The sequence below is a fragment of the Mobula birostris genome, chromosome 4, assembly GCF_030028105.1.
Source record: "Mobula birostris isolate sMobBir1 chromosome 4, sMobBir1.hap1, whole genome shotgun sequence".
NCBI classification, from domain to species: Eukaryota; Metazoa; Chordata; class Chondrichthyes; order Myliobatiformes; family Myliobatidae; genus Mobula; species Mobula birostris.
The window spans coordinates 99,496,846-99,523,402 of NC_092373.1; the positions used below are offsets into that span (position 1 = coordinate 99,496,846).

General features: G+C 43.3%; 1 protein-coding gene across 3 annotated transcripts in view; it reads left to right on the forward strand.

Moving 5' to 3' along the window:
* ephb1 (EPH receptor B1) overlaps positions 1-26,557 on the forward strand; it is a 774,921-nt gene that overhangs the window by 407,386 nt on the left and 340,978 nt on the right. For all 3 annotated transcript variants that reach the window (XR_011885740.1, XR_011885741.1, XM_072255851.1), the window contains exon 5: positions 13,432-13,767. Coding sequence is in view for 1 of the 3 variants with exons in the window: in XM_072255851.1 (XP_072111952.1) it covers positions 13,432-13,767 (336 nt within the window). In the remaining 2 variants the exon portion in view is untranslated. The remainder of the gene's footprint in view (positions 1-13,431; positions 13,768-26,557) is intronic.

A 26,557-nucleotide genomic window follows, 5' to 3' on the forward strand; every position in this document is an offset into this window, starting at 1 on the left:
AGTAGAAGCCGTGGATAGACATATCAGAATGGGAATGGGACGTGGAATTAAGGTGTGTGGCCACTGGGAGATCCTGCTTTCTCTGGCGGACAGAGCGTAGGCGTTCAGCGAAACGGTCTCCCAGTCTGCGTCGGGTCTCGCCAATATATTGAGGGCCACATCGGGAGCACCAGACGCAGTATATCACCCCAGCCGACTCACAGGTGAAGTGTTGCCTCACCTGGCAGGACTGTCTGGGGCCCTGAATGCTGGTAAGGGAGGAAGTATAAGGGCATGTGTAGCACTTGTTCCGCTAACAAGGATAAATGCCAGGATGGAGATTGGTGGGGAGGGATGGGGGTGATGAATGGACAAGGGAGTCGCATAGGGAGCGATCCCTGCGGAAAGCAGAGGGGGGGGAGGGAAAAATGTACTTAGTGGTGGGATCCCGTTGGAGGTGGCGGAAGTTACAGAGAATGATGTTGGACCCGAAGGCTGGTGGGGTGGTAGGTGAGGACAAGGGGAACCCTATTCCTAGTGGGGTGGTGGGAGGATGGAGTGGGAGCAGATGTGCGTGAAATGGGGGAGATGCTTCAAGCGGTAAAGTCAGATATAGTTCTTAAAATGGTAAATTCGAAAGTCCAACAGATTTATACTTTCAATTGGGAGAGACTTCTCTGGAGAAGGATTTCTTCATAGACGCGACTTTCCTGTTGGTTCTGTCCAAGGGATTCACGAGGCAGGAAATAAACAGTTTAAAACAACTGAACTGAATTTCTTTTAGAGAGAGCAAACCTTTGCATGAACTTCCTTTCTCTTTTGGCAAGAGTTATCTCAATGCAGGTTGCTACTTCTTCAGTGAAGATTCAATAAGTTCAATCCTTTGTTAAAATACCGAATGATACCAACTTCTCTCAATCCTTCGGGTCCTGTACTTCAATAAAGTCTTCACTCTCCAGTACTGCTGGAAAAAGGTACATCAACACATCTAGCAAAAATTGCCAGTCCAGCACTATTGTACCTTGCAACAGAATGCAACACTCCGTTTTAAAAATTAAACTGCGTCATAAAAACAAATACGCAACAGAAATGGAGACACGTTAACATTTTAGCTGGAAAACTAAAAACTAACTGCGTCATCTGAGGTCTTCCCTTATATACCCGTGGTGCATATGTCATCACATAATCTCACATCGGCAGGAAAATTACATCAGGTAACCTCCAAAAGACCATTACACATTCTCACAAAAAAAATCACAGATCTCCTTGAGGTATGTAACAAGGGAGACAGAGAGAAGACAGGAAATTGGGGCTAAGAGGGAAAATGGATCAGCTATGATGAAATGGTGGAGCAGACTTGATGGGCCAAATAGCCTAATTCTTATGGTCTTAAAGAGTAGAACAACATTAGATATCCTTCAATCTTCCAGTACTTCACCCGTGGCTAAGAATGTTTTAAATATCTCTGTAGTGACCCCACAATTTCTGCACTAGGCTCCCACAGTGTCCAAAGGAGCACATTGTTGGGCCCTGTCCATTTATCCCACCCAAATTTGCTTCAAGATAGCAAACAACACCTCCTCTGTAATTTGTATAGGGTCCATGAAGTCAATGCTTCTGTGCCTCACTTCAATAGATTGTCTCCTGTATAAATACAGATGCAAAATATTCTATTTAGGATCTCCATAGATCTTAAAAATACCTTCCAATTACTCCCTAATCTTCAAAACAACTGTGCTTAATCAAGCTTTTAGCTAGGAAAGAGTTTGTCATGTGTGCTCAGCAAAGGTTCCTTAATCAATACATAGAAGTCCCAACTAGAGAGAGTGTGATACTAGATCTCCTATTATGGAACGAGACAGGGCAGATGAAGTAGATTACCACTCTCATCTTCCAGAGGACCATTGTTGTCTCTTGCAATCCTTTTGCTCTTAATATATCTGTAGAAGCTCTCAGGATTCTCTTTGTCTGCTACACCAACTTCATGTCTTCTTTCAACCCTCCTGACTTCCTTCTTAAGCGTTCTGTTGCATTTATTGTTCTCCTCAAGCACCTGCTTGCCTACACCACTTGTACACCTCCTTCCTTTTCATAACCAGGGCTCAATATCTTTCAAAAAGCAAAGTTGCCTTAAATCTGTTATCCTTGACTTTAATTTTGATGGGAGTGTGCAAACCCTGTATTTTCAGAATTTCACTTTTGAAGTACTCCCACTTACCAATTGCACCTTTGCCAGAAAACAGCCTGTCCCAATCCACACTGGCAAGATCCTTTATGATTCCATCAAAATTGATCTTTCTCAAATTTAGAATCTCAATCTGAGGACTAGGCCTATGCTTTTCCATAATTACCTTGAAACTAAGGCTTTATAATCACTCAAAGCAAAGCTTCCCCTACACACATGTCTGTCACTTGCCCTGTCTCGTTCCCTAATAGGAGATCCAGTATCACACACTCTCTAGTTGGGACTTCTATGTACTGATTAAGGAAACTTTGCTGAGCACATTTGACAAACTCTTTCCTACCTGAAAGCTTGATTAAGCACATGAACACGAGGAATTCTGCAGATGCTGGAAATTCAAGAAACACACATCAAAGTTGCTGGTGAACGCAGCAGGCCAGGCAACATCTCTAGGAAGAGGTACATTCGACGTTTCGGGCTGAGACCTAGTCCTGACGAAGGGTCTCGCCCCGAAACGTCGACTGTACCTCTTCCTAGAGATGCTGCCTGGCCTGCTGCGTTCACCAGCAACTGTGATGTGTGTTGCTTGATTAGCACAGATGTTTTGAAGATTAGGCAGTAATTGGAAGGTATTCTTAGAGACTGAATATAAAAGTATTTGGATAGATGAGGACCGATAAGGGATAGTCAACATGGCTTTGTGTGTGGTAAGTTGTGTCTAGCCAACATATAGTTTCTTGATCAAATTACTTAGGAAAGTTGATGAAGGCAAGGCAGTGGTTGTTGTCTACATGGACATTAGAAATGTCTTTAACAAAGTCCCATATGGGAGGTTGGTCAAGAAGGTCCAGTCACTTGACATTTAAGATAAGGCATTAAATTGGATTAGACATTGGATTTGTGGAGAATCCAGAGAGTGTTTGTAGAGGGTTGCTTCTCTGACTGGAGGCCTGTGACTAGTGCTGAGTTTGTTGTTTCTCATCTCCAGCAACAATCTGGATAATAATATGGTAAGCTGGAACAACAAATTTGCAAGACTAGTGATGTAGTGGACAGCGAGGTAAACTATCAAAGCTTGTAACAGGATCTGGACCAGCTGGTGAAAGGTGTTGAAAAATGGCAGGTGGAATTTCATGCAGAGAAGTGTGAGATGTTGCACTTTGGGAGGACAAACCAGTGTAGGTCTGGCACGGTGAGCAGTAGGACACTGAGGAGTGTGGTAGAACAGAGGGATCTGGGAATAGAGATCCATAATTCCTTGAAAGTGGCATCGCAGAGGTAGGGTTGTAAAGAAAGCCTTTGGCCAATTGGCCCTCATAAGTCAAAATATTAAGTCCAGGAGTTGGGATGTTATGTTGAAATTGTGTACGATATAGGTGAGGTCTGATTTGGAGTGTTGGTCACCTATATGGAAAGGTGTAAATAAAATTGAAAGAATAGAGGGAAAACTTACAAGGATTTTGCTGTGACTTGGCCTTGTAGAGAAAGGTTCAATAGGTTAGGACTTTATTCCCTAGAATGTAGAAGATGGAGAGGAGACTCGATAAAGATAAACATGATTATGAGGAGTAAGATAGGTTAGATTTTTCCACTGAGATTGGGTGAAACTAGAACTAGACATCATGGGTTAAGAGTGAAAGATGACGTGTTTAAGGGGAACATGACAGGAGAACTTCTTCACTCAGAGGGTGGTAAAAATGAGGAACAAGCTGCCAGTGCAAGTGATGGATGCAGGTCCGATTTCAAAACTTAAGACAAATTTGGGTAGGTAGGTGGATGGGAAGGGTATGGAAGTCTATGGGTCAGATGCAGGTCAGTGCGAGTAGGCAGATTAATGCTTCAGCATGGACTAGATGGGCCAAAGGTCTTGTTTCTGTGCTGTAGTGTTTAATGACTCTGTGATTCTATCCAGGGACATCTGGCCTTCTGTCATTGTCTCATTCTCACATCCTGTCCCTAGCCCCCAAGCCCACTACATTATGAACTAAAACAGATGACCATTTCTTGTTGGGGTTGGGAGGAATTCATCCCTCGGCAAGTGAAATCATTTGCAACTATATTCATTTTTCACAAAGTTAAAGAAGCAGCATCCATTTGGGTTACCCACTTCCACTGCATCCATAAGGCACCATTAATACTAATACGCTATTATTCCCTCCAATAATCATGTGAGAGGAATATTTCGCCATGACTGGATATGAAATCCTGCTCCACCTCCTTGCTAGCATCCAATTAGCCAGCACTTTTACCAGCTTGTTTTGAGCTGTTGCCACTTAAAGGAAGTCTAATAGCAAATGACACATTCTCAGACACGACAACAAGATGTGTCAAATTGCTAACCTGGCATTAGATCAGAGTTTGGTAACAGCATGTTGTTGAGTAATGTATATTACACCCTATTTGATGCTTGACTTGCCTCAGACTATATTGGGATGATTAACTTCTGACCTATATATTGCACAAGAGGTGATCTTCCAACAGATTAAAGCCTGATGGTTGAGGGGTAACACACATCAAAGTTGCTGGTGAACGCAGCAGGCCAGGCAGCATCTCTAGGAAGAGGTACAGTCGACGTTTCAGGCCGAGACCTTTCGTCAGGACTAACTGAAGGAAGTCCTGATGAAGGGTCTCGGCCTGAAACGTCAACTGTACCTCTTCCTAGAGATGCTGCCTGGCCTGCTGCGTTCACCAGCAACTTTGATGTGTGTTGCTTGAATTTCCAGCATCTGCAGAATTCCTGTTGTTTGCGTGGTTGAGGGGTAATATCTGTTCCTGAACCTGTTGGTGTGGGTCCTGAGGCTTCTGTACCTTCTTCCCAATTGCAGCAGTGAGAAGAGAGCATGACCTGGGTGTTGGGGGTCCTTGATGATGGATACTGCTTTCTGTGACAACCCATCATGTAGATCTAGTCAATGGTAGGAGGGGCATTACCCATGATGGGCTGAGCCATATCCACTATTTTTTTTGTAGGTTTTTCCTTTCAAGGGCATTTGTGTTTCCATACCAGGTTGTGATGCAACCAGTCAATATACTCTCCACCACACATCTATAGAAGTTTATCAGTGTTTTAGATATCATACCAAATCTTCACATTCTCCTAAGGAAGTAGAGGCACTACTGTGTTTTCATCGTAATTGTCCTTACATACTGGGCCCAGGACAGGTCTTCTGAAATGATAACATTGAAGAATTTAAAGTTGCTAACTTTCTCCAACTCTGATCTCCCAATGAGAACTCTGTTTCCATACTCCTGAAGTCAATAATCAGTTCCTTGGTCTTGGTGGCATTGAGTGAATAGTTGTTATTGAGGCACTGATGTTCAACCTCACACCAACAAGAGTGATGTTGCCAGCAAACTTAAATGTGGCATTGGTGCTGTGCTTAGCCTCACGGTCATAAGTGTAGAGCAGGGGATTATGCACACAGCCTTATGGTGCACATGTGCTGATGGAGATTGTGAAGGAGATGTTACGTCAATCCAAACTGAGTGGGCTCTGCAAGTGAGGAAATTGAGGATCTAGTTGTACAAGGAGGTATTAAGGCCGATTACTTGAAGCTTATTGGTTACTTTTGAGTGGATGATAGTATTGAATGCTGAAATGTAGTCAATGAAGAATATCCTGATGTATGGATCTTCACTGTTCAGATGCTCCAGAGGTGAGTGAAGAGCCAATGAAATGGCATCTGCTGTTGACCTTTTATGACAATAGACAATATGGAGCAGGTCCAAGTTGCTTCTCAAGCAGGATGCTGATAAGTATATGGAAGAAAATACAGCCTCAAAAGAGAATCTAATCAAGAGAGTGCATTTACTGATGACATAATATGCCTGGCACACATAACCCTATTAGTAAGGCACTTAGTGAGAAATTCAGTATATTTGAGAAGTGTTTCCATGGGTTAGCTTTTCTTCGACTCAGAAAATGATTCAGAAACCATGCCACTTGGTGGCTGCCCCTTTCTGATTTGATTGAAACAGAGTATTTCACTGTATGTATTGATGTTTCTACGTACATGTGACAGATAAAGATAATCTCCTTATCATGTGTTTGGCTATATTAAATGGGTAGGTAGAGGTATTTTTAGCTACTAAATGTCTTATCAGAAGGCATTCTGGAAAAGCGGTGTTTGAGCTGCTATACATAGCTTTGAAATATGTGTCTTTTAATGTAGGGATAGAGGTTCTTAATCACCAACCTCACCAAGTAGACTTGGGACAAGTCAAAAGGAAGAGGAGGAGCAGGAACCTGGTTCTGCCAGGAGATGGACTTATAAGGAGGTTGGCTATGTTCCAAGTTTCTCGAATCCATGTTCCGAGGTTCTCTAACCTATGTTGATGGGCTTTCCCAGGTTTCAGGGCTTTTTCCCCATTGAAGTATCCCTAGTCTATATAGTCTATATATCCTCAGTCCTCAAGGTTCTCAAGGTCATCCAGGTTTTCCATTGTGCTCCTCCCCACTGACTTCCCATGATCCTCCAGGTTTGCAAGGACTATTCAAGGTTTTAGACGTTTACCTCAATGTTCCCTATCTCGAAATTTTTTATTTTTATTTATTTATTGAGCTGCAGCATGGAAGAGGCCTTCTGGCCCTTCCAACCCTCTGCCCAACAACCCCTAATTTAATCCTAGCCTAATTATGGGACAGCCAGCAATAACCAATTAACCTACCAACCAGTGCAATTTAGATCGTGTGAAGAAACCAGAAATCGTTCACTCAAACTCCGACAGACGGCTGTGAGAGTTGAACCTGGGTTGCTGGTACTGTAAAGTGTTGTGCTAACCAGTACAATACCGTGACACCCCAAGTTTTCCAGGACCCTCTCAAGTTCCCCATGTCTCTCGAGTTTTCAGGTCTCCCTGGGCCGTCAGGTGTTCGGTCATTGAGAGGGGGTACTGTAATGAACCCTTCGTCCTTGTTCAAGGAGCCAGAGAGCATTGGGCTCTGAGGTTTTTAGAGCAGTGGTCCCCAACCTTCGGGTCGCAGACCGATACCGATCTGTGAAGAATGCAGCAGTGCACCCCTGCATGCTTCACGGCCCAGAGGTTGGGGACCACTGTTTTAGAGCACTTGGATAATTGTTATTTAACAAGAGTGATTAACATTTCAGAGTTCCTTGTAGTTTTTCTTGAGCGACTTGCTCAATGAGGAATCTTGTTGTTTTCTGTTTAAACTTGTTGGGTTTATTTTTATAGGCTTAGGAGAAGATATAGTGAGAGGGACAATATCTTACTTTGGTGCTCCCCTCCCCCTTTCTCTCTTGCTAGGCCTCCCGTCCCATGAGCCTCTCCCTTCTCCAGCCTTGTATCCCTTTAGCCAATCAACTTTCCAGCTCTTGGCTCCATCCCTCCCCCTCCTGTCTTCTCCTATCATTTCGGATCTCCCCCTCCCCCTCCCACTTTCAAATCTCTTACTATCTCTTCTTTCAGTTAGTCCTGACGAAGCCGGCCCAAAACGTCGACTGTACCTCTTCCTATAGATGCTGCCTGGCTTGCTGTGTTCCATCAGCATTTTGTGTGTGCAGCATGATCTTGTACCTTATTGTTTACCTGCATTGCACTTTCTCTGTAGCTGTTACACTCTATTCTACATTTTTTTATTGTTTTACCTTGTTCTACCTCAATGAACTGTGTAATGATCTGACTATCTGACCTGTTTGAACAATATGCAAGACAAGCTTTTCACTGTACATGTGACAATAATAAACAATTATCAGAGTTTTTAAGAAGGATTACTTCAGGGCTAGGAGTAATTGTTGCCATTCTCATGTCTGTCTGTTGAGCATTTCATGCATTGCTTACTGTGATTAGGAGGCTTTGGTACCTCCTGATATTCATGGTGGAGTGGCAACTAGTTGCGCTCCTATGGAAGTTGTTCCTGAAGGCGCATGCAGCTGAGATACAAGTTGGGATGTCAGAACCAAATATGATTCTCAGAGGTCTGGACACCTTCAAGCTTCAGGAAGCTTACATTTTAGTCTGACTTCTCAGTTCTGTTCCTGATTAACACAAAATTTTCTTATGTCACTGACCTGTGGAAGATCTTGACCGTGTGTGTGTCAATGAGTAAATTTTCTCTACAGTTATCTGATGAATTCTTGAGAGATTCTTTTTTTTTAAGAAGACATTTATGGTTTCACCAGAGGCAGCAAACAATAAGGTCATTACAAATGCAAAAGGTGATGATCTGAACATGATTTGGGTCAATCCGCCCCATAGCTGGCTGGAGAATGCATTGCATAGAATGGCCAACACAGGTTGACTGTTTGACTAAATCAATCCTTGTGGATGTCAGAATCGGGTTTAACATCACTGACATACTGTATGTTGTAAAATTTGTTGTTTTGCAGCAACAGTACATTGTAATGCATAAAAAACTAAAATTGTTATAGGAAATGTATAGTGAAAATTCATTTAAGTAAGTTGTGCAAAATGAGAGCAAAAGTATAGTGAGGTCGTGTACGTGGGTTCATTGTCCATTCAGAAATCAGATAGCAGAGGGGAAGAAGCTGTTCCTGAAACATTGAGTGTGTATCTTCATGCTCCTGTACCTCCCCCTTGATGGTAGCAATGAGAAGAGGGCATGTCCTGGGTGATGGGTGTACTCAATGATGGATGCCTCCTTTTTGAGGGCATCGCTTTTTGAAGGAATCCCCGATGCTGGGGAGACTGGTGCCCATGATGGAGCTTACAACTTTCTGCAGCTTTTCCCAAGACTGTGCAGAGACACTCTGTACCAGAAGGTGATACAACCAGTTAGATGCTCTCCACAGTACATCTGTATAAATTTGCGACAGTCTTTAGTGACATAACAAGTCTCCACAAACTCCTAATGACATATAGTTGCTGTCATGTCTTCTTTGCTATTACATCAATATGTTGGGCTCAGGATAGATCCTCAGAGATGTCGGAACTGCTCATCTTTTCCACTGCTGATCCCTCACTGAGGATTGGTGTGTTCCTTCGACTTCCCCTTCCTGAAGTCCACAATCAATTCCTTGTGTTAATGTCAGCAGAACCTGTACCTACCATATTGAGATACCCTCTGGTTCCTTGTTCTCTCATCCACTTAACCAGATTTCCTGTAAATTAATCTGTAATAATTTTCATTATTCTGTGCTCTAGTTTGCTGCCCTCCTTCACATAATATCCCCTGCATTACTTCCTGTAGAGTCATATGATTGGATATGAGGAGCCATCTGCCCACCGTGACAGATTGCCTTAACGTGGCACTGCTCCACTTCATTTTCACTGCAAGAGACGTATCTGGGTTAGGACAGTGTTGATAAATTACTCCGGCTTTACTCTTGTGGTCTATGATGTCATCTCAATCCATTGGTGTATGAAATCACACATGGAGTACCAGTGGACCCTGTGGGCTTCTGTCTGGATTTGTCTTGTGCTCAATGGATGTTATAACCTGTTTTAAAATCCCCACTAAACACTGCCACTGAAGCAGTGAAGTCCTCATCTCATGTCTCTCTTTCTCCCTGTATGCCATATGTCTAAAGTCCCATCACCATTTCCATCTTGCCATCTACCTATTGATCTTCCCATGCATCTGCATTTCCCTCTCTGCAAATTGAATATCAATTTCCTCAGTCTCTGTTGTTTCATTTCACACTTGCATTCATTATTATAGCGGGTTGTGCATCTTTTGTTAATCAAAGTATTGATCACTGACTGACATAGATTAACTGTCTCTACATTTTAATCTGTTTAATACATCTCAGTCTCCAAATGTTCCAATATTCCCATCTATTACTCACCTTCTCCCTGACTCTGTTTCTATCTTTGTTTCCTTCCCTCCTTTGTCTGTTATTACTTCACTTGTTGTTTTCCCACTGTCTGACTGCTATACCTCAGATGGTTCATTTCATTGTTTCTCTGTGTACAGGTGCCAACCACAACTGCACTGTAGTGCAGAACTCCATTGCCACGGAGTTAACCGTGCTCACATTCAAACTTGCAATATCGTTGGACTACTGAAAAACTACGGAATGGTTTAGAAAGTTCTGTTCTTGCAATGCAGAATAGACTTAGCAAAACTGATTGTCATGTTTCCACCCATGTCGTAATCATCAGCAGGGGTGTTGTGTTGTGGCATTTTTAAACCGAAGAAGCAACATCCACTCCCCTACCCTCATCTAGCTTTTCGTTATCCCTTCAAAAAATCTCTAAAAGTTTCATCAAGCATTCCATGCACAAACACATGTGGACTCCTCCTAATCAGACTCCATTTATCCACATACTTGCAGATCCTGTTTCTCAGAATTCCCAGTAATTTCCCCACTGGTGATATCCAACTGACTAGCCTGTAGTTTCCTGGCTAGTCTTTGCTACCCTTTTTATAGAATGGAACAACCGTAGCCACCTTCCAGTCCTTGGCAACTTCACCAATGACAAATGGTGAAACAAATATCTCTACAAAGGCTTCCACAACTTCCTTCTAGCCCCCCCACAAAGTTTAAGGATGCCCTGGTGATTTATTCACCTTAATGCACTGTAAGGATGTAGATCCCTCCTTCCTAGCAATATGAATGTCCTCCAAATTATCTCTTATCCTCAGTAAACAGATGAAAACTCACCCATCTTCTGCAGCTCAAGATACTGCTCTACTCTCTGTATACACATGACTGTGTTGCTAGGCATAGCTCAAATACCATCTACAAATTTGCTGATGATACAAGCATTATTGGTAGAATCTCAGGTGGTGACGAGAGGGCGTACAAGAGTGAGATATGCCAACTAGTGGAGTGGTGCCGCAGCAACAACCTGGCACTCAACGTCAGTAAGACAGAAGAGCTGATTGTGGACTTCAGGAAGGGTAAGACAGGAACACATACCAATCCTCAATAATGTTAGCTTTGTAAGTGATGCCCACATCCGACATGAAGTACTGGGTACTGATTGATCATAGTCCAAAGCTGAACAAAATAGTGACGGAATTAAAAGAACCATTGCCTTTCTGTTTTCATCTCATACAGAGCTAGAGAAGAAGCATTGCTGAGTCATGAACTATGTCCCACCACACGTAATCCCTTGGGATGGCAAAATAAACTGTTCTGTTGTGCGCAAATTAACTCATATGGATAGACTACAGAAAGAAAGGAGATTTTATTACAGCTTTATAGATCCCTGGTGGAGGCTGACAGCCACCGCTTTCTCAAGATTATTGAAAAAGCTTGGGAAGGAAACAGTGATTTTTCAGACATGAACAACTTTGAGGGCCTTTCATTATATGGAAGGTTGTAGTCTGTTCTTAGTGGAACAGAAACAAGCTGCTGATGAAGTAGATGTTTATAAAGGTTTTGCTAAAGTAAGTCTAACTTACTTTCATTATTGAGTGTAACAAATGTGAGATGATTATTCGTGGTCTTTTGCAGGAAATCTCAGAGTTCAAAGTAAATTTATTATCAGGTGCTTATATATCACCATATACTTACATGAGATTAATTTTCTTGCCAGCATTCACAATAGAATGAAAAAGTACAAGAGAGCCAGTGAAAAACTGGGCACAAAGACTGGCAAACAACCAATGTGCAAAAGAATGCAATCTCTGTGAATACAATTATAATAAATAGATGGTAAATAAATAAGACAGAGAATATGGTGTCAAGTTCTTGAAAGTGAGTCCATAGGTTGCAGGATCAGTTCAGAATTGAGGTGCTTCAAGATCCTGATAGTTCAAGGGTAACAACTGGTCCTAAGGCTCCTGTACCTTCTTCCCAACCGCAGCAGCAAGAAAGCATCAGCTGGATGATGAGTTCCTTGATGACAGATGCTGCTTTTTTTATGGCTGCACTCCTTACAGATGTGCTCAATGGTGGGAAAGGCTTTGCCTGTGAGGAATTGGGTTGTATCTACCATTTTATGCAGGCTTTTCTAGTCTTCACCATTGGTGTTTTATACCAGGCCATAATCCAGTCAGGAGCCTCTCCACTGTGCACCTATGGAAAGTTCTCACAGTTTCAGAGTACATGCTGAATCTGCACAGACTTCTAAGAAAGTAGAGGTGCTGCCTTGCCTTCTTTGTGATGGCACTTGTGTGCCGGTCCCATAACAGATCATCTGATATGATAATATAAAGGAATTTAATGTTACTGACTCTCTTCACCTCCAACCCTTTAAAGAGGACTGGTTCGTGGACCTCTGGTTTCTTCCTCCTGTAGGCTGTTTCGTTCTGCTGACGTTGAGTGAGAGGTTATTGTTGTGGCTCCATTTGACTAGAATTTCAATCTCTCTCCTATATGCCAATTCCTCACAACCTTGGATTCGACCAACTACAGTGGTACTGACAGCAAGTGTAAATATGGCATTGGAGCTGTGCTTAGCCATACAGTCATAGCAAGAAGAGCAGGGACAGAGTATATAGCCCTGTGATGTACCTGTGCTGGTGATGTTGTAGTCAATCCATATTGACTGGAGTCTGCAAGTGAGGAAATCAAGGATCCAGTTGTACTGGTCCAGGTCTTGGAGCTTAGTGAATAGTTTTGTGCAGAAAATAGAGTTGAATGCTGAGCTATCGTCAATGAAAACCATCCTGACGTATGCATCTTCATTGTTCAGATGTTGCAGAGCTGATTGAAAAGTCAGTGAAGTGGCATCTGCTGTTGCCTGTTGTGACTGTAGCCAAATTGGAGCAGCTCCAAGTCACCCCTCAGGCAGGAGTTGATAGGCTTTATCACCAGCCTCTCAATGCACTTCTTCACAGTGGATATGTGCTCCTGGACAATAGTCGCTAGGAAGGTTATGATGTCTTCTTGGGTACCAGTATGATTGAAGCCTGTGTGAAGCAGTCGGGTACCTCAGACTGCTGAAGTGAGAGGTTAAAGATGTACGCAGTCTACCCAGATGATTAGCACGAGTACCTCAGTTCTTGACCAGGTGCACTGTGTGGGCTAGATGTTTACTGTGGGTTCACCCTCCTGAAGGATGCTCTCATATTGGCCTCAGAGACTAAAATCTAGAGTGACAATAATAAGAAATATTTTCACTTGGAGATTTGTTAGGACCTGAAAGTGGAGGTGAGAGCTGATTCTATAAACTCATTTACAAAGTGGCTGAGCAGGCCTTAGCAGAATTCAGAGGATTACAGTAAACCAGGGTGTGACATTGACCAACTAATTCTTGCATTGTCTGCCAGATGACTACCTCATTTGTGGTAATTCTTTTCTGAGGCTCTGAATGTAAACTGTACTGATGTTGCACATTGCCTGTTTTCTGTTTGTTGTTGGGGCACTGTATTCATATGATTCTGTCGTTGTTTACAGGTGTTCCCTCAGGCCCACGGAATGTGATCTCCAGTGTAAATGAGACCTCCATCACTCTGGAATGGCACCCACCACGTGACGTTGGTGGGCGTGACGATGTCATGTACAACATCATCTGCAAGAAGTGTCACAGCAACCGCAAGTTATGCACACGATGTGATGAGAACGTCGAGTTTGTGCCCAGGCAGTATGGTCTGACTGAAACCAGAGTCTTCATCAGCAGCCTCTGGGCACACACGCCGTACACCTTTGAGATTCAGGCTGTCAACGGAGTTTCGGGCAAGAGTACGTTTTTGCCACAGCACGTGTCAGTCAATGTGACCACCAATCAGGCTGGTAAGTAACTGACAGACCATATCATTGGCCCCATTGTGTTGGTTTGTTTCCAAGTTGTGGATATTATTGGCTGCGAGGAAAGTACATTCCTTCCTGGTGAATTGGTTTATTATTGTCACATATATACCGAGACGCAATGAAAACTCTCGTTTTGCATGTTATCTGTACATCACATCACATCAGTGCTAGGGACAGCAATAACAGAATAAAGTGTTACAGTTACAGAGAAACTACAGTGCTGGTGGGCAATAAAGTACAAGGCCATAATGGCGTAGATGATGAGATCAAAAGTCCGTACTTGTGGATTGTTCAGTCATCTTATAACAACAGAAGATGTTTTAGGGCCTGGTAATTGGGCTATGAACTGAGTGTTTTTGTAGATTAGAAATCATTTAGGTGTCAACCACATGCTTGGGCTGGAGTCACATATCAGCCAATTCAGAATGGGAATCAGGTTTATTATTGCCGGTATGTGTCATGAAATTTATTAACTTAGCAGCAACAGTTTAATGCAATACGTGATATAGAAATAAATAAATAAATAAAACCAATTACTGTAAATGTATACATGTATATTGAATAGATTAAACATAGAGCAAAAACAGAAATTATACATATAAAAAATGTGAAGTAGTGTTCATGGGTTCAGTGTCCATTTAGGAATCTATGTAGCAGAAGGGAAGAAGCTGTTCCTGAATCTCTAAGTGTGTACCTTCAGGCTTCTGTACCTCTTTCCTAATGGTAAAAATGAGAAGAGGGCATGCCCTGAGTGCTGGCGGGTCCTTAATAATGGACATTGTCTTTCTGAGGCAACACTCGTTGAAGAATTGGAGGCTCCTTGAGGAGGCAGATACGATAGGTTCTTTTAAGAGACTCCTGGATAGGTACTTGCAGCTTAGAAAAATAGAGGGCTATGGCTAACCCTGGGAGATCGGTGGGAAGGGATGGGGGGGACAAATGCCGGGAGGGAGATCAGTGGGACCCGACGCAGACTGGGAGACCGTTTCGCTGAACACCTACGCTCTGTACAACATCTACTGCCTTGGCTTCATCAACTTTCCTGGTAACTTCAAGACTGGTTAGACACGATCTACCCATGCACATAGCCATGTTGACTACCCCTAATCAGTCCTTGTCTAACCAAGTACTCAAATATACGGTCCCTTATAATTCTTTCCCCAATCCTCAAACCTCTGTGTTTGGTTAAATTTTTAGTTACCTGTACTAGAATCTCATTGTTATATTTTGTTAGTTATCTCTCTATGAATAGCACAGTGGTTAATAACTGATGCCTTCCAGCTCCAGTAATTCATGTTTACTGTCTGTGTAGAGTTTGTATATTCTGTGGGCTTCACCCATCTGCTCCAGTTTCTTCCCACATCCCACATACATGTGCATTTCTGTTTATAAAATACTGTAGTTTGCCCCTTATTATGGATAAGAATGAAAGAGACATGTGACACAGATCAGTCAGAGGGGAGTGGGAATGGGACTGGTGAGATCAGTCAGAAGGGAGTGGTAATGAGACTGGTGGGATTTGGAGTTGGAATGGGACTGGTGGGATCAGTCAGAAGGGAGTGGGAATGGGACTGGTGAGATCAGTCAGAAGGGAGTGGTAATGAGACTGGTGGGATTTGGAGTGGGAATGGGACTGATGGGATGAGTCAGAGGGGAGTGGAAATGGCACTGGTGGGATCAGTCAGAGGGGAGTGGGAATGGGACTGGTGGGATGAGTCAGAGGGGAGTGGGAATGGGACTGGTGGGATGAGTCAGAGGGGAGTGGGAATGGGACTGGTGGGATCAGTCAGAAGGGAGTGGTAATGAGACTGGTGGGATTTGGAGTTGGAATGGGACTGATGGGATGAGTCAGAAGGGAGTGGGAATGGGACTGGTGAGATCAGTCAGAAGGGAGTGGGAATGGGACTGGTGGGATGAGTCAGAGGGGAGTGGGAATGGGACTGGTGGGATCAGTCAGAAGGGAGTGGTAATGAGACTGGTGGGATTTGGAGTTGGAATGGGACTGGTGGGATCAGTCAGAAGGGAGTGGGAATGGGACTGGTGAGATCAGTCAGAAGGGAGTGGGAATGGGACTGATGGGATGAGTCAGAGGGGAGTGGAAATAGGACTGGTGGGATCAGTCAGAAGGGAGTGGGAATGGGACTGATGGGATTTGGAGTGGGAATGGGACTGGTGGGATCAGTCAGAGGGGAGTGGGAATGGGACTGGTGGGATCAGTCAGAAGGGAGTGGGAATGGTACTGGTGGGATCTTGGGTTGGAATGGGACTGGTGGGATTTGGAGTGGGAATGGGATTGGTGGGATCAGTCAGAGGGGAATGGGAATGGGACTGGTGGGATTTGAAGTGGGAATGGGAGGATTGGTGGGATCAGTCAGAGGGGAATGGGAATGGGACTGGTGGGATTTGGAGTGCGAATGGGACTGATGGAATCAGTCAGAGAGGAGTGGGAATGGGATTGGTGGGATCAGTCAGAAGGGAGTGGAAATGGGACTAATGGGATTTGGAGTGGGAATGGGACTGGTGGGATCAGTCAGAGGGGAGTGGGAATGGGACTGGTGGGATTTGGAGTGGGAATGGGACTGATGGAATCAGTCAGAGAGGAGTGGGAATGGGAATGGGACTGGTGGAATTTGGAGTGGGAATGGGACTGATGGAATCAGTCAGAGAGGAGTGGGAATGGGAATGGGACTGGTGGGATTTGGAATGGGAATGGGACTGGTGGGATCAGTCAGAAGGGAGTGGGAATGGGACTGGTGGGATCTTGGGTTGGAATGGGACTGGTGGGATTTGGAGTGGGAATAGGATTGGTGGGATCAGTCAGAGGGGAATGGGAATTGGACTGGTGGGATTTGGAGTGGGAATGGGATTGGTGGGATCAGTCAGAAGGGAGTGGAAATGGGACTGATAGGATTTGGAGTGAGAATGGGACTGGTGGGATCAGTCAGAGGGGAGTGGGAAGGGGACTGGTGGGATTTGCTTTGTTGGGAACCGGCATGGACTCAATGGACGGAATATTCTCCCACTGTGAATTAATTTTGTGGCTCCTTAAGTTGTTCCACTTTCATTAATGTGCCATAAACTTACAGGTTAGAACCAGAACAAGTTGAGCAAAGGAAAGGCACTTCATACTTAAATAGCACGTTCCCTAATGTTTGAAGAGTTTTCACAGCATTTGGCATGCTGTTTTTATGATTGTGCTCTATAGAATCATCTTTGAGCTCATGCTTTTTGTTTGACACAGGTTCTCTTTATTTCAAAATTTCTGTATATTTGCGAGCATTCTGCAAAGCTCAGGGATAAGTGTGATTTTCCACCCATCCACAAGCTGAATAAACTCCATCTAACCCCAAGACCCAATAACTAACTCAATGCGTAACTCACGCATGCTCCCAATAAATATATAGAACTGTGTGTGGAGTTGTATTACGGTGGAATTTTTGCAAACTGATTTTACTGAGAAAAGAAAGGCTGTTTCCTTAATGAGTAGGATTCCTTATTTCTGACTTCACTTGATGCAGTATCCTCTAAATGAGCAAGTGCATGTTCACACCACTGACTGAGCACTGGGAGTCAGGTCCAGAGGTGAGACGATTGAAATTGGCTTCTGAGATCGCAGCACAGCTGCTTGCTGTTATATGGTGATGGCAGTCAAACTAGAAGTGTTATTGAAGTAAGGGATGTTTCCAGCAACTCTGCTTTCTCACTTTAACAAGGTGGAAGAATTCAACAGTTGAGAATATCACTCACTGTTAATTTGCATCAAGTGTTCATCAGTTTGACATACGGTCTTTGTGGGACAGTGAAGCCTTGCTTTTAACACCATCCTTCTGCCACGTGTCATGATGGGCAGTGAGGAACCCTGGTGATATCAGGTAATTTTCAGCAGTCAAGTAACTGACCGATGCATCTTTGGAATGTGAATAAAAACCATATCGTTCAGACAAAACCCTCTGAGAAGGTGAACAAACTTGACACAAACAGCCCCTGGGGTTGGAATTGAACCCTGGACTTGTGATTCAGTAACACTAACTGTTGCACCTGGCAGACAGCAGTCAAAATCACTCTGGGGTCCAGGTAGCAGTAAGAAGCCCAGAATCTTTTCATGTAGCATGAACACTACCTCACTACTTTTTACTTCTGTTATTTTGCACTATTTATTTTAACTTACCTATTTAATAGGTGCATATATAATTAGCGGAACTCAATTTTCTCTATATTTACTTATGTATTTCATTGTACTGCTGCTGTAAAGTTAACAAATATCATGACATATGCAGCGATGTTAAATCTGATTCTGACCTGATTATGGCTGACATTAAAACTTAGAGGAGATTAAGGAGATCTATCCACAGTACTGGGTAAACTCAGCAGGGAGCAGCTGACTCCGATTTTATATAGCGGACAAATTATTAAAATTAGATACTGGAATGCTCAACCCAGTGAAATTCTCAAGTATAGCTGTTTGTAAAACAGCATCACAGTTGAAAGCACATTTATTATCAAAATATATATATATACTACATACAACCTTGAGATGTTGAGATTTGCGTCTTTACAGGCAGCCACAGAACAAAAAACTCAATAGAACCCATTTAAAAGAAGACCATCAAGCGCCCAATGAGCCAAACAAAAACACAAGTCATGCAAACAATAAAAGTAAGTATATTGATTCAGAACTGAAGTTCACGAAAGTGAGTCCACAGCCATGAAGCCAGTCATCACTGCAGCCAATCCAGGACCCAGTTAGTTGTAGGCCACAGCTTCAGTTCAGCGCAAAGGTAAGCAAACCTCACGGAGCAACGTGCGATAAAAGGCAGCGCACGCCCCGAGCAGCCGCTCTCCCCTGGATTTGGAACTGCATCCTCGCCGGCGTTGCTTTAACACGTGCCTGTGAGCAGCCGTTTGCAAGATGAATTTTATGGTATCGGAAAAGCCTAAAAGAGCTCGTAAGGGTGTTACACTTAGCGTAAAACTAGACATAATTAAGCGTTTCGATCGTGGTGAACGAAGTAAGGACAAAGTGAGTTTGGCTTGTAGAAGCTGACGAAGATGATGTTGAAGAGGTTTTGGCATCCCATGATCAAGATCTGATAGATGAAGAGCTGATGCAATTGGAAGAAAAAAGGATAACAATCGAAACCGAATGAGTAATGATAAAGTACGACTTTAATTTTGAAAGGGTACGTTGGTTTAGGGCATATTTGCAGGATGGTTTGAGTCCTTACAAAGAACTGTGTGATAGAAAAATGCGCGAGGTCCAGCAGCCAAGCAAGCCTTCCACATCAGCCACAGCAGATGACGAACCTCAAACTTCGACATCGAGGCGGGCAGAGATAGAAGATGACCTGCCTGCCCTAATGGAAACAGACGACGAGATGACACCCCAGTGTCCCACCACCCCAACCCCCCAGGCCACGGCCAGATACCGATTCGTGGAGAATGCAACAGTAGCCGGGAGGCACACAGCACATCTTTAAGAAAAAAGCCGAAATAAACATGCTAATTAATTAGGTGCCGCTGACACGTAATTGTCGGCCCAGATCAGAGACGATGCAATCGGAAATCGGCACTGATCTGGGCCGACAATTACGTGCCAGGCAATGCTGCTTCGCAGCAATGTATTGCTTGGCGGCCCGGAGGGTGGGGGCCACTGCACCACCCAAACTCCCACTCAGCCACAGACCATCATAAGTGTGCTCGGCGCTGTCTTCCCGATTCCGGTAAGTGATACTACACTGTACATACATTATTTCTACTTTATATAGGCTGTGTATTTTTACGAGTTATTTGGTATGATTTGGCAGCTTCGTAGCTTAAAGGTCACTGGAGAGCACTTGCGCCGTGTTTTTGCCAACAGCGCTTGCGTGAGATTTTCTGCTGACGGCGCTTGCGTGAGATTTTCGCTACAGAGAACAGTTCAGTAATGATTGTGGAAAAGTATTTCTATTTTATATAGGCTGTGTATTTATCATATCATTCCTGCTTTTACTATATGTTGCTGTTATTTTAGGTTTTATGTGTTATTTGGCATGATTTGGTAGGTTATTCTTGGGTCTGCGAATGCTCACAAAATTTTCCCATATAAATAAATGGTAATTGCTTCTTCGCTTTACGACATATCGGCTTACGAACCGTTTCATAGGAACGCTCTACCTTCGGATGGCAGGGGAAACCTGTAATACAGTAATTTATAGTTTTTTTTGCCAGTAAGTCGACACTGTGCTTCACCAACACTATCTTAAATTGTATGCTTCGAAATGTCACAGTCCTCTTTTACATTGAGATGTTTTCAGTAGTGGACTATCTCAATCAATGTATCAAGGTCTCAAGATGAAGGGCGAGTCAGTTAAAATGTAGAAACTTCTTTCAGAGAGCAGTGAATCTCTGGAATTCTCTACTCCAGAGGGTTGTGGAGGCAGGACCATGAGATACAGTTAAAGTGAAGGGAATGGATGTCGGGCACAGCACAGTAGAATAGCTGAGAGTAGCATAGATCAGCTACAATCATATTAAATAGTGGGGCAACCTTGAGAGGCTAGGTGGCCTATTCCTGCTCCTATTCTCTTGTGTTCAAATATGGAAAGGGCAGTCTTATGCTGGAAATAACTAACAGTTGTGTGTTTGGCCCGCTGACTGTGAGGTATGCTCAATTGTTGCAGCCGCAGACTGCAACAGGATGTCATCCTTAGTTGTGAATTGTGTCCCAGTCTCTGCAGTTCCATTAGTTTTACAGTAAGTGTTGAAGGTTACTATTATCCAAATATTCCCAGAGGAGTAGGGAGTATTTGCCATTTCCCAGTCTGTATTCAAAAGAGTTTTTCAGTAAACAGCATGTAAAATGTTGCAAACCTGCCTCTTGCTTTGGTGATCTAATGCTTCCCTTATGGCTTACATTAATAAGAAATTTAAGAAACTGTTGAAAGAGAATGTACTTCTATGCATACTTATAAATCAAATGGTGAGATCAGCTGGAGTTTTCTCTAGATCTTTTGTTTTATTTAGAAAGTAGGTTCCATAGCAGAGGAAGTTCCTTCCACATCTCCTTGGAGCAGTGAATTTGAGGCTCTGTTGACCTTAGCTACCTCCTTGGTTCTCAATTGTTCCTCTCGGCTTCCGCTCAGTCAGGCTGTCTGTTTTGAGACCTTTGTACCTTGATGGTCCCAGATGACTATGAGTCATCTGATCATGGCTTGCCTCTTCCTTCCTTGACTGCCTGCAATGTGGTTGGGTGGAATGTAAGTCAAGGCCAGGAATACTGTATTAAAGAGGCAACTTGCAAAGCAGAAAGGAAAGGAGAATTTGGCAAGAGCAGGAATTTAGTACATGCTGGTAGATAACACTTTCAGCCAAGTGATAAGTATTGGTTGATACATAATCAGTGGATCTTAATGCTGGAAATTTCAAATTGAAACAGAAACTGTTGGAAATGTTCAGCTGGTCATGCAGTATCCACGGAGGGAGAAACCAAGGTGACGTTCCAGGTTGTTGATCTTTCATAAGAACAAAGAAAAGTTAGAAATCAAATATATTTTAACTTGCAAAGAAGGGGAGGCTGGAGAGAAGAACAGATAGCACCTGTAACAGGTGGGGACCACAAGTGTTCAAATCCATACGAAGTGGTGGTGCTGGCTGTTGGGTGGTTGTGGAGATAAGAAGTGGTAAGGGGAGATTTGATTGAATGGCTAACGAGGCGGTGGTGCTGGCTGTGGGGGCTTTGTGGAGGTAGAAGCTGGGGAGGGGTAACGGGAGGCTTGTTAAATTGAGGAGCATAGTAGAAGAAGTTGAATTTTAAAAGAGTTGAGAGAAAAAAAGAAACTGCAGGACATGAAATAGAGAACACAGTAATTGTTGGAAATCCAAATCAAAAGAAAGTGTTGGAAATTCTGAGACTTACTTTGTGACAGTGACAGATCATCCAATGTTAACAAGGCTTTCCTGCTCTCTGTCTCAGGTGCCATTCATCTCCTGAGGACCCCACTCTATCACAGACATTCCCTTTGCTCTATCATAGAAACATAGAAAGTAGGTGCAGGAGTAGGCCATTCGGCCCTTCGAGCCTGCACCGCCATTCAGGGCTGATCATCCAACTAAGAACCCTGTACCACCCTTCCCCCAATACCCCCTGATCCCTTTAGCCACAAGGGCCATATCTAACTTCCTCTTAAATATAGCAAATGAACCGGCCTGAACTGTTTCCCGTGGCAGAGAATTCCACCAATTCACCATTTTCCTAATCTCGGTCCTAAAAGACTTCCCCTTTATCCTCAAACTGTGATCCCTCATTCTGGACTTCTCCAACATCGGGAACAATCTTCTTGCATCTAGCCTGATCAATCTCTTTAGGATTTTATACGTTTCAATAAGATCCCCCCTCAATCTTCTAAATTCCAATAAGTATAAACCTAGTCGATCCAGTCCTTCATCATATGAAAGTCCTGCCATCCCAGGAATCAATCTGGTGAACCCCCTTTGTACTCCCTCTATGGCAAGGATGTCTTTCCTCAGATTAGGGGACCAGGTTAGTGGTCTCACCAAGGCCTTGTACAACTGCAGTAGTACCTCCCTGCTCCTGTACGCGAATCCTCTTGCTATGAATGCCAGCATACCATTCGCCTTTTTCACCGCCTGCTGTACCTGCATGCCCACTTTCAATGACTGGTGTATAATGACACCCAGGTCTCGTTGCACCTCCCCTTTTCCTAATCGACCACCATTCAGATAATAATCTGTTTTCCTGTTTTTGCCACCAAAGTGGATAACCTCACGTTTGTCCACATTAAATTGCTTCTGCCATGAATTTGCCCACTCACCTAACCTATCCAAGTTACCCTGCATCCTCTTAGCATCCTCCTCACAGCTAACACTGCCGCCCAGCTTCGTGTCATCCGCAAACTTGGAGATGCTGCGTTTAATTCCCTCATCTAAGTCATTAATTTATATTGTAAACAACTGGGGACCCAGCACTGAGCCTTGCGGTACCCCACTAGTCACTGCCTGCCATTCTGAAAAGGTCCCGTTTATTCCCACTCTTTGCTTCCTGTCTGCCAACCAATTCTCTATCCACATCAATACCATACCCCCAATACCGTGTGCTTTAAGTTTGCACACTAATCTCTTGTGTGGGACCTTGTCAAAAGCCTTTTGAAAATCCAAATGTACCACATCCACTGGGTCTCCCCTCTCCACTCTACTAGTTACATCCTCAAAAAATTCTATGAGATTCATCAGACACGATTTTCCTTTCACAAATCCATGCTGACTTTGTCCGATGATTTCACCGCTTTCCAAATGTGCTGTTATCACATCCTTGATAACTGACTCTAGCGTTTTCCCCAACACCGATGTTAGGCTAACCGGTCTATAGTTCCCTGGTTTCTCTCTCCCTCTTTTTCTAAAAAGTGGGGTTACATTAGCCACCCTCCAATCCTCAGGAACTAGTCCAGAATCTAAAGAGTTTTGAAAAATTATCACAAATGCATCCACTATTTCTTGGGCTACTTCCTTAAGCACTCTGGGATGCAGACCATCTGGCCCTGGGGATTTATCTGCCTTTAATCCCTTCAATTTACCTAACACCACTTCCCTACTAACATGTATTTCCCTCAGTTCCTCCATCTCACTGGACCCTCTGTCCTCTACTATTTCCGGAAGATTATTTATGTCCTCCTTAGTGAAGACAGAACCAAAGTAGTTATTCAATTGATCTGCCATGTCCTTGCTCCCCATAATCAATTCACCTGTTTCTGTCTGTAGGGGACCTACATTTGTCTTAACCAATCTTTTTCTTTTCACATAGCTATAAAAGCTTTTACAGTCAGTTTTTATGTTCCCTGCCAGTTTTCTCTCAGAATAATTTTTCCCCTTCCTAATTAAGCCCTTTGTCCTCCTCTGCTGGACTCTGAATTTCTCCCAATCCTCAGGTGAGCCACTTTTTCTAGCTAATTTGTATGCTTCTTCTTTGGAATTGATACTATCCCTAATTTCCCTTGTCAGCCATGGGTGCACTACCTTCCTTGATTTATTCTTTTGCCAAACTGGGATGAACAATTGTTGTAGTTCATCCATGCGATCTTTAAATGCTTGCCATTGCATATCCACCGTCAACCCTTTAAGTGTCATTTGCCAGTCTATCTTAGCTAATTCACGTCTCATACCTTCAAAGTTACCCTACTTTAAGTTCAGAACCTTTGTTTCTGAATTAACTATGTCACTCTCCATCTTAATAAAGAATTCCACCATATTATGGTCACTCTCACCCAAGGGGCCTCTCATGACAAGATTACTAATTAACCCTTCCTCATTGCTCAATACCCAGTCTAGAATAGCCTGCTGTCTAGTTGGTTCCTCGACATGTTGGTTCAGAAAACCATCCCGCATACATTGCAAGAAATCCTCTTCCTCAGCACCCTTACCAATTTGGTTCACCCAATCTACATGTATATTGAAGTCACCCATTATAACTGCTGTTCCTTTATTGCACACATTTCTAATTTCCTGTTTAATACCATCCCCAACCTCACTACTACTGTTAGGTGGGTTGTGCACAACTCCCACCAACGTTTTTTGCCCCTTAGTGTTATGCAGCTCTACCCATATCGATTCCACATCCTCCTGGCTAATGTCCTTCCTTTCTATTGCGTTAATCTCCTCTCTAACCAGCAATGCTACCCCACCTCCTTTTCTTTCATGTCTATCCCTCCTGAATGTTGAATATCCCTGAATGTTGAGCTCCCATCCCTGATCACCCTGGAGCCATGTCTCTGTGATCCCAACTATATCATATTCATTAATAACAATCTGCACTTTTAATTCATCTGCCTTGTTACGAATTAGCATTGCTTGTTAGGGAAAATATTACAGCAGTGCTCAGGCAGGACAGATTAGAGGGCTTGTCTACTGAGTCCTTATGGGTGGAGCTGAGAAACAGGAAAGGTATGGCCACATTAGTGGGATTGTATTACAGACCACCCAATAGTCAACGAGACTTGGAAGAGCAAATCTGCAGAGCGATAGCAGGCAATTGCAGGAAACATAAAGTTGTGGTGGTAGGGGATTTTAATTTTCCATACATTGATTGGGACTCCCATACTGTTAGGGGTCTAGAGGGTTTAGAGTTTGTAAAATGTGTTCAGGAAAGTTTTCTAAATCAGTATATAGAGGGACCAACTAGAGGGGATGCAATATTGGATCTCCTGTTAGGAAACAAATTAGGGCAAGTGACGTAGGGGAACACTTTGGTTCCAGTGATCATAACACCATTAGTTTCAAGTTGATCATGGACAAGGATAGATCTGGTCCTAGGGTTGAGGTTCTGAACTGGAAGAAGGCCAAATTTGAAGAAATGAGAAAGGATCTAAGAAGCATGGATTGGGACAGGTTGTTCTCTGGCAAAGACGTGATTGGTAGGTGGCAAGCCTTCAAAGGGGAAATTTTGAGAGTGCAGAGTTTGTATGTTTCTGTCAGGATTAAAGGCAAATTGAATAGGAATAAGGAACCTTGGTTCTCAGGGGATATTGCAACTCTGATAAAGAAGAAGAGGGAGTTGTATGAAATGTATAGGAAACAGGGGGTAAATCAGGTGCTTGAGGAGTATAAGAAGTGCAAGAAAATACTTAAGGAAGAAATCAGGAGGGCAAAAAGAAGACATGAGGTTGCCTTGGCAGTCAAAGTGAAGGATAATCCAAAGAGCTTTTACAAGTATATTAAGAGCAAAAGGATTGTAAGGGATAAAATTGGTCCTCTTGAAGATCAGAGTGGTCGGCTTTGTGCGGAACCAAAGGAAATAGGGGAGATCTTAAATAGGTTTTTTGCGTCTGTATTTACTAAGGAAGCTGGCATGAAATCTATGGAATTGAGGGAATCAAGTAGTGAGACCATGGAAACTGTACAGATTGAAAAGGAGGAGGTGCTTGCTGTCTTGAGGAAAATTAAAGTGGATAAATCCCCAAGACCTGACAGAGTGTTCCCTCGGACCTTGAAGGAGACTAGTGTTGAAATTGCGGGGGCCCTGGCAGAAATATTTAAAATGTCGCTGTCTACAGGTGAAGTGCAGGAGGATTGGAGAGTGGCTCATGTTGTTCCGTTGTTTAAAAAAGGATCGAAAAGTAATCTGGGAAATTATAGGCCGGTGAGTTTAACGTCAGTAGTAGGTAAGTTATTGGAGGGAGTACTAAGAGACAGAATCTACAAGCATTTGGATAGACAGGGGCTTATTAGGGAGAGTCGACATGGCTTTGTGCGTGGTAGGTCATGTTTGACCAATCTGTTGGAGTTTTTCGAGGAGGTTACCAGGAAAGTGGATGAAGGGAAGGCAGTGGATATTGTCTACATGGACTTCAGTAAGGCCTTTGACAAGGTCCCGCATGGGAGGTTAGTTAGGAAAATTCAGTCGCTAGGTATACATGGAGAGGTGGTAAATTGGGTTAGACATTGGCTCAATGGAAGAAGCCAGAGAGTGGTGGTAGAGAATTGCTTCTCTGAGTGGAAGCCTGTGACTAGTGGTGTGCCACAGGGATCAGTGCTGGGTCCATTGTTATTTGTCATCTATATCAATGATCTGGATGATAATGTGGTAAATTGGATCAGCAAGTTTGCAAATGATACAAAGATTGGAGGTGTAGTAGACAGTGAGGAAGGTTTTCAGAGTCAGCAGAGGGACTTGGACCAGCTGGAAAAATGGGCTGAAAAATGGCGGATGATGTTTAACACTGACAAGTGTGAGGTATTGCACGTTGGAAGGACAAACCAAGGTAGAACATATAGGGTTAATAGT